Source organism: Lygodium microphyllum, chromosome 13 (assembly GCF_053477565.2).
Source record: "Lygodium microphyllum isolate KBCC chromosome 13, Lygodium_microphyllum_v1.1.10, whole genome shotgun sequence".
Classification (NCBI taxonomy): domain Eukaryota; kingdom Viridiplantae; phylum Streptophyta; class Polypodiopsida; order Schizaeales; family Lygodiaceae; genus Lygodium; species Lygodium microphyllum.
The window spans coordinates 144889760-144897749 of NC_141147.1; the positions used below are offsets into that span (position 1 = coordinate 144889760).

General features: G+C 38.7%; 1 protein-coding gene across 2 annotated transcripts; it reads right to left on the reverse strand.

Annotated features, from left to right (window-relative positions):
• Nucleotides 1-887: 887 nt before the first annotated feature.
• Nucleotides 888-2718, reverse strand: LOC148027307 (uncharacterized). 2 transcript variants are annotated; one of them, XM_087690621.1, is made up of 3 exons: nt 2431-2718; nt 2144-2321; nt 888-1980 (listed from the first exon to the last, which is right to left on the reverse strand). In XM_087690621.1, the coding sequence occupies exons 1-3, from the start codon at nt 2527-2529 to the stop codon at nt 1904-1906; spliced, it is 354 nt and encodes a 117-aa protein (XP_087546747.1). In that variant the 5' UTR covers nt 2530-2718; the 3' UTR covers nt 888-1903. The 2 variants fall into 2 exon arrangements, with proteins under 2 accessions (XP_087546747.1, XP_087546746.1); XM_087690620.1 differs by having other exon boundaries at nt 898-1980; nt 2532-2718.
• Nucleotides 2719-7990: the final 5272 nt, after the last annotated feature.

The following is a 7990-nucleotide window of genomic DNA, read 5'->3' on the forward strand; positions in this document are numbered from 1 at the left end:
TATAGCTAATTATAACTTTTTCTTTGCAATTGTATGTAAGCAACCTTGATCTTTTGTGTGTAGGCGAATCCCAATGTGGAGTATAGCGAGGAGGGGGATCGCGACGCTAGTAGCGATGGTAGTGCTAGCGAAGATGTTTCTTCTTCAGATTCATAGAGGAGCACCATACCTCCTCTATGGCCTTGTTTCCTTATATATCTATTATCCATCTTTTAGCCTACTCCTTGCGACCACGCTTTAGGTCGCAAGCACTTAAACTCCCCATGTAAATGCGTTTTATATATAATGAAAACATGGATTTTTGTTTTCGATTCTCGTGCGTTCAGATCCATTGTGTTTTTCCCAAATGCACAATTTGATGTATGGGAGGGGAAAAAAAAAACCAGAGAGCATGTGGTTGCTCTTTGGTTTTTTTTTTCAATTCTGTGCTTCGCGCTATTTGCGCGTCTAAATTGCAGAAAACGCACGTCTAGAATGCAGATTACCCACGCCCATACATGCACTATATAATTCAAATTAATAAAAAGAAATTAAATATCTTTTCAAAAAAATGAGATTTTTGGTTTTGCGTTCGCGTCTACTGGTGCATGTAAAAGCGCGTTTATGCACATGTCTATGTGTCCATCTAATCTTCCATGTAGACACGCTTGTAGACGCACAAAAGAAATTAAATAAATAATAATTTTGATTTTCGTTTGCACGTTTATGGATGCGTGTATATGTGCATCTATTGGTGGGTGTGGATTTCCTTATACATGCAACTATAGACGCGAAATGGTACACACACAAATAGACGGCTTATAGATGCGCCCGTAAGATTTTCTCTCAATTCAAAAATCGCGTCTAAAAGTATGTCTAAGAGGCCTTTTTGTTGTAGTCTGTATGGATAATACTTGGTGTTACATGTACTTATGCTCAAGGAGCACATCCATGATTGAAGAGGATATTGATTATCAATTGCTATCGGTGAATACGGACCTAGAACTAACGCATTATTTATAATCATGATGGAACACATTAAGTGTGATGCTAGTTAGGGAGGAGTGGCACACAAGGCATCCATTCACGAGCTTGTAATTCTAAATGGATGGTTGAAGGAGATGATAAAGTTTTTCAATATGCAAATCATGTTAGAATTGGTTGAGTGGCATTATAAAGGGGTAGAATCTTTTGGAGCATACTTGTAGCTAATGAAAGTAAGGTGTAGCTAGCTAGCACATGAGTACTTTGCCATAAATATGTTAGTAATAAGCTAGCTCAAGAAGGTGCATCACAAGCAACGTATGTGATATATACATTTTATTGAACCTTATAAGAATCCTTCTCATCCTATGTAAGGGGGTTTCTGAGAGGCTGAACTAGTTTTGTGTTGGTGCTCTTGCAAAATTATTACTATGTAGCTGTTAAAAAGTAGGTTTTGCTTCTCACACCATTTCGAGAAGTTTTTCCTAAACATGAGCCAGCGTGTGAGAGAGGGAGGGAGAGAGGGGGTAGATTTCCAAGTAAATTGAAATTAGAAAACGGCCAACTGCATGTTTCTTGGGCTGACCGTTACATTCATAACAATATGGAGCGTGCCTGAAATGCGATCCTAGGGTGGTGGTGGCTACGATGCCATTAATGTTCGGCATGCGATCATCGACGATTGCACACCTACCTACCTACTCATTATTGTTGCGAGTACACTTGCAGCTTATTGCATAGATTTTGAGCACGATTAGGCGATCACTCCATATTGTTGTATTGTACACTTCGGCAAGTATTAGTCCCCGCCACGATCGAGGAGATCGTCTTTTATGATCCCGATCTACCGAAGATGCCGACAATGAGTTCGCTCTGCTCAGTAGTACCAGATGTAAACGAGATTCCATCTTGGTCTCCGAAGGGACCATAAGTGCCAAGGTTAGTCATGAACTTCATGGAATTTCCATAGAATCCTCTCATTTGGTTGATCAGCTGTTTCGGATATTGCCAGGTGATCTGGTTGCAAAACACCGAATTGAAGGTACAAGTTATTGTAGCGAAACGTAGAACATATCGTGTAACTGTAGACTGACGATCAATATTATATGTATTCACACAATAAGCATCCAAATAAGTGACTCCTATGTGCTTAATATGAAGACGTATGAGTAATACGCACCTCTGCGTGCTTGTTGCCTCGTGCCACGGATGTACTTCTCCCCATGCCATAGCTTAATCGTCTGTATCCCCAGCACGCGGATTACGCTTGATGGTATGGATCTTAAGTCGTCGAACTCAGAGCCTCCGTCCCCGCCCCATGGGCCCCTGCGCTGAATCGGCCAAGGAACCGTCTGGACCTGCACTAGATCAAACCATTAATGAAAAAGGAAGTTAATCAGAAACAAAAAACAGCAAGAGTTCTGATGATGATGATCTGATCACTGCAATAATAAGCAGGTAAATAACCTTTTTGCCACTCCACCTCATGAATTCTGATGATAGTATCGCAACAAGGGGTTGATTAATTCTGTACGTGTGTACGTGACGACGACGTACGCTTGTCATACCTGATTAGTCTGATGACTCTCCGAGACGTCCGCCGACCTAGTGGCTACCGTTGCATGCACAAGTACATGATTAATCACCAGTAGTAGCTGTAAGACCGTTACTATCTTCATTGAGAAGGACGTCGTCGATGATCTTAATATTTCCCCCATGATTACCAAGACTGCTGCTCGCCAGCTGCTTCGTGATGTTATTTGGCTTACTGCTCGCCAGCTGAGTCGGCTCTGATATACCCGTCGTGTGTGTGCCACGCAGGCGTGCTGTAGTCTGCTGTCACGTCTTGACCAAGTCAGTGGAAGTAGTCCCACTAGCTCTATGAAATCCATATGCTGATGTGTATTTTAATTTGTGCGCATAATTTACTAACCCCACATGTTTATGAGCATAATTGCCGCGTTTTAAAAGTTTGATCGCTCTCGATAATTCTCTGGTGCGTTTTACCAACCGTAAAGTAATTCGACTTGGCTAGTCCACTACTCTGCGCACTACCCACCAAAATGGATACTAGGCAACTGCCGCGTTGCTTCCTGCCCTGTGGTTGTCGATTCACGAAGCTCCAGCCAGATTTCTTCTTTGTATAGGTTACCCATGCCATCATTTATTATTCGCACATGTCCCATGCATGCACATCATGTTTTCCCAACCCCTCGGTAGGCACGTCTACTCTTGGAGAAATTGGCATACAAGCTACATGTACCATGGATCCGGTAGTGAGACACTTGTTGGCTACGACCACGCAACAGGCATGAGTTAGGTGTATTCCCTTCGTTCTATTAACATTATATTGTATGTTGGCATGCTGGTCATGTGCTTAAACTTGTATACGTTGGCCATCCTAGGTGACTTTTGGCCCTCTTAGACATTTCCCATTGTTACTTTATGAGTTTTTCATAGAACCCATCTTATCTTTCACTATTGGCTATGTAGCTAGGGTGCTGCCCCTTGAATGGATATACAACTCATGAGGTGGTTATTTTTCACTAGCTCTCTTTGTGTTGATCCCCCTTTATGTGTATACACATGTACACTTCTCTCTCTCTCTCTCTCTCTCTCTCTCTCTCAATATATATACAAACACTTCTAGCACAAGCATATTTCATCACTATACATAATTGTAAGGTTATTGGGGGGAGGAGAGTGAGAAAAGAGAGGTTCAACACTTGGGGATCCTAGAATCAGGGAGCCTCTATTGAGGAATTGGTATTGTTGTTATATTGCTTGTATCTCAACATTGTATATGTCATGTGTACTATGGCTTATGGAGGTGATTTTAAGACTTTTCAAGGGGTGGAAAGAAACCATCCATATTATAAGGTGTATTCAAAGGATATTATAAAATCCTTTTACTTACATTTTATAAGGTAGTAAAATGATCTCATTTTTGTTAAAGAACCCTCTTTTATGTAAATTTATCAAAGTTTTCTCAAATCAAAGAACCCTTTTATTGATCCTGGGGAGCTTAGTCATAAAGATATGTATGTATCACATGGGTTCAACATAAGAGATTTTTAAAATACAAAATTGACACATTTTTTACATATAGAAGGTTCCCATATAAAGGGATTACTTACAGATTGAATAGAAAAGGATTATGTTTTATTAAGAAATTTTTTACAAATAAGGATATTTATAAATAGGCCTTGAACGCATATTATATAGAGGGTATACATATAGTGAACTACTCAGGCTATTGATTGAGTGTGGTGCACTTATATTTTTGTGAGGTGTATCCCTAAGTGAAACTTGTGGTGGTGGACACATAAAGGTTATGTACTTAGTTAATATGCCACAAGCTCATTGAAATACCATGCCTTTGCATTTATGAATATGCTCAACCACATGCTCACATAAAGGCGGTGTTGCATAGCTCTAGTTAGCTCAACTACCTTCCTCTGCAACCTAATCACACTTCTCTCTCTATTAGAGGTATAAATCCCTAGGCCTTAAGTTCCATTAATGACCTCAATCTCTTACTTTCATATATAGAGATAATGGTTTGAGATTAGCTTATGTGATTGTGTCTTTAAATGTCATAGGATAGAATATGTGCATGTCACGCGTTGATTCTGATATGCATATAGTTGTATTTCTTGAAGAGAGTCGCATGATTTTTGAATATAGAGAGAGTCAACACCAGGTCTTCATGGTCGTTGTAGGCTATTCTCAATGTTTATGTCATGTTCTTTAAGTATTTGAATTTATGCTTATGTATTATGGAATCATAAATAGTTTTTGATTATGGATGCTGAAGCTTATGCAAATAATACATCTATACTTATGTTCTTTATTCTAATACCATGGCATGTTCATGTATTATTTGCTTCCTCCTTGTGAATGCCCTAAACACTTTTTGCGATCCCTACCATTTTGAGGGAAATAATCTCTTGATTTAGGCACACATGTGGAATCAATCTCTAGGAAATCAATGTTGATGGCATTGGCAATGTATCAAGTGCATTCTATGGCAACATTTATGTCAGACAATTGTCCTTATTTATCCAATCCCATTCTTACCAAGAGTAGATCACAAGAATTAAGGGAGGCATTGGCATGGCAATGTAGTAGGAAGGTTTTCCCAATGATGTAGAGGTAGTTGCAGCATTAGGCAAGTTGGATGAAGAACTGGTTGTACCTGATAGTTAGGGAGATCAAGATGTGGGTCCCTTTGGGGGTACAACAACTATTTATAATTCTCGTGCTGGTTCTGAAGAGTCTTTTCCAACTCCTTCAATTTCACCTAATGTTTCAGAAGATGAGGAACCATTACTGCCACACCTGAAGAGCAAGAAACTCCTCCTAAGCAGGCACTAGAGAGACTGCAGCATATAGTGCTTGGGAGATCAATTTTACTAAGAAGTAGAACATTTCAAGTTAATAAGTCTTTAAAATTCAATCCATTACCAGAGTTGCGAAGGCCTCATGAGCTGAACATAATGAATCCCAATCAGCTTGTCAACCCAAAGGCCAAATCTTCTAAGTTTTCAGGAAAGAAAAAAGAAGACCCTGATTCTCATATAGCCTAGTTTGAAACTAGGTGGACAACAAGTGCGTTTAACCAAATGTATGGTGATTAGGTTAAGAAGCAACACTTTGCAGCCACATTTTAGGGAAAAGCTATGGATTGGTTCAGTAGTTATGGAATGGGAGCATTTATACATATGATGCATTGAAAATTACATTTTTAAGCAGGTTTAGGAAGAATAAAACTCCTCCAGATATTTTGAGGAAGATCAAGAAGGTTAAGCAAAAGAGTATGTTGGTTGAGGATTATACTCAGAAGTTTAAAAATCTCATTGATAGGTTGGATATTGTTAATTTACCATCCATAGAAATGCAAATTACTTATTTTATCAAGGTTCTTAGAAGTCAGGTGAGGAACCCTATAGTCAATTTGAAACTTGGTCAAAATGATACTTTGGATACTATGATTGGAGTTGCTATGAGAGTGGAAAAGAGGTTGGGCACTTCTAGGTCAAAGTTGCGGAAAGATAATGATTCTTCAGATACAAATTCAGATTTAGATTCAAATTCAAATTCGGATTCTAGAGCAAAGAGTGATATGGGAGAAGAGGAATGTGATCTCATTTTGGATTCAGGAGATGATTTCAAGGATTTAGATGATGAGGATAATTTAAAGAAGAAAAAGAAGCACAAGAAAAAGAAATCTCTTTCAATCAAAAGTAAATGTAAGAAAACAAAAGATAAAATTAAAGAAAAGGTTGTGGAAAGTAAACTGGAGAAGAAGATTAAACAGAAGCTGAAAGATTTGGGTCTTTCTGATATTAAGAAGAAAGACAAGTATTGTGACATCTGCCAGACAAATGGCCATGAGACTCGGAATTGTTGGTATAATCCTAATGTCAGGATACGACAACAGGTTCCAATGATGCAATGTAGGCCTAGACCTATGCAGCCAGGTGCAGTTTATCAGATTATGTCAAACATAATGCCTGAGAGGTCTTTTAGAGGACCCAAAAGAATGCCAGTAAGATAGCCTTGGCAAAATTTTCAGGCACAGCAACAACCTACACAAATGGGAGCATGTCATTATTGTGGTGGTCAAGGGCATTTTTTTGGACCCAACTATGAATGACAAAAGACCTATAGAAGCATCTCATCCACAGTAACCACGTGCCCCGGTTGCAGCAGTTCTCATAGAGCTTCTTGACCAACAAGAGCAAAGGCAGCCCTTGGAAGATTCAAATGTTATTACTTATGAGGAAAGGTATCCTAAAATAGTTCCCAAAGGGTCACAAAATGTGTCAAGAATATCAAATATTGTAAGTTTGCATGTTGAATGTGATTGTTCTAATTGCATTCAAGTGGAAGAATGTCCTCATGAAGCATTGGTACTAGCAGTCACTAGGAGTCAAGCAGGCCCAAAGCTTGATTGGTAGGAAGAAGAGAAGACAAGGAAAAAAACCATAAGGCAAGTTAAAAAGTTTCAGAAGCTTGCTGAAAAATCTCAATTTGAGCAATCAGATGATAGTAAAGGTTCTGGAATGTAGTTCCGTGAACTGAGGACTAGTCTCCTGAGCTACAAGGTAGTTCCTTCAACATCAAGAACAATTTTCTAAAGGCTTAGTTTTTGAAAAGACATAGCAAGATGGCTTTGAGGAGTTATTTCATGCTTTAGCAAAGTGTTCTTTGGACTTAGCCCTAGAATAAATTTTGGATTTAATTCCTAGTTTTAGGGAAAAGCTATTGTTGAACCTTAAACATAAACACAAGGAGATGTTTGATAACACAGTAGTGCAGGATCAGGAATTTCTTGATTGTCAACTCAGCAAGAGGTGATGGACTATTAAGTTCCTACAATTTAGGTGGAATATTCTAGAAGGAATCTTGAAGATGTTTTGCTAGATGGTGGTTTGAGAGTGAATATACTACCTGAGCATACATATTTGGCAACAAAGTAAGAGCAATTGCTACTAGCTCCATTTCAAGTTAGGATGGCAGATTAGAGAGGATTACAATATTTGGGTATTCTACGAAATCAATTGATCAAAGTGGTAGGCTTGAAGTTCAAAGTAAGCTTTGTGGTTCTAAGAATGTCAAAAATAGGATATTCTTACAAGATTCTTTTGGGTAGACCTTGGTTTAAGTTGAATAAGTTGAAATAGGATTGGGAAAATGATCATGTTTGTATTCCTAGGGGCATTAAGGAGGTTAAGTTGTTTATAGTGAATAAAGTTATGTTGAAAAGTTCAACCAGAAGACCTATAGTGGCTCATAACATTAATTTTGTGGATGAAGTAGAAGATGATGAGGAGGAATTATTTTTGCAAGAAAATCCTTCTATAGTTCAAGGATATCAAGAGTTTCCTCTAGTGGAGGGGAATGTAGGTTTAGAGCAGCAAACTGTTTATTTTGCAGTCTCAAATTTGTCTGGACAACAATTTGTTACTATCCCTGAAGAGTAGAATCAACCTGATGTCCAAGAGAGGCTAGGAACTGGTCA

What these genes read in the sequence shown, in the direction of transcription:
- LOC148027307 (XM_087690620.1), bottom strand. Translation starts at nt 2,681, where the DNA reads ATGGGGGAAATATTAAGATCATCGACGACGTCCTTCTCAATGAAGATA. An exon ending in AGAGTCATCAGACTAATCAG is followed by an intron (nt 2,322 to 2,531) that starts GTATGACAAGCG and finishes GATCTAGTGCAG; the next exon opens with GTCCAGACGGTTCCTTGGCC. An exon ending in GAGGCAACAAGCACGCAGAG is followed by an intron (nt 1,981 to 2,143) that starts GTGCGTATTACT and finishes TTTTGCAACCAG; the next exon opens with ATCACCTGGCAATATCCGAA.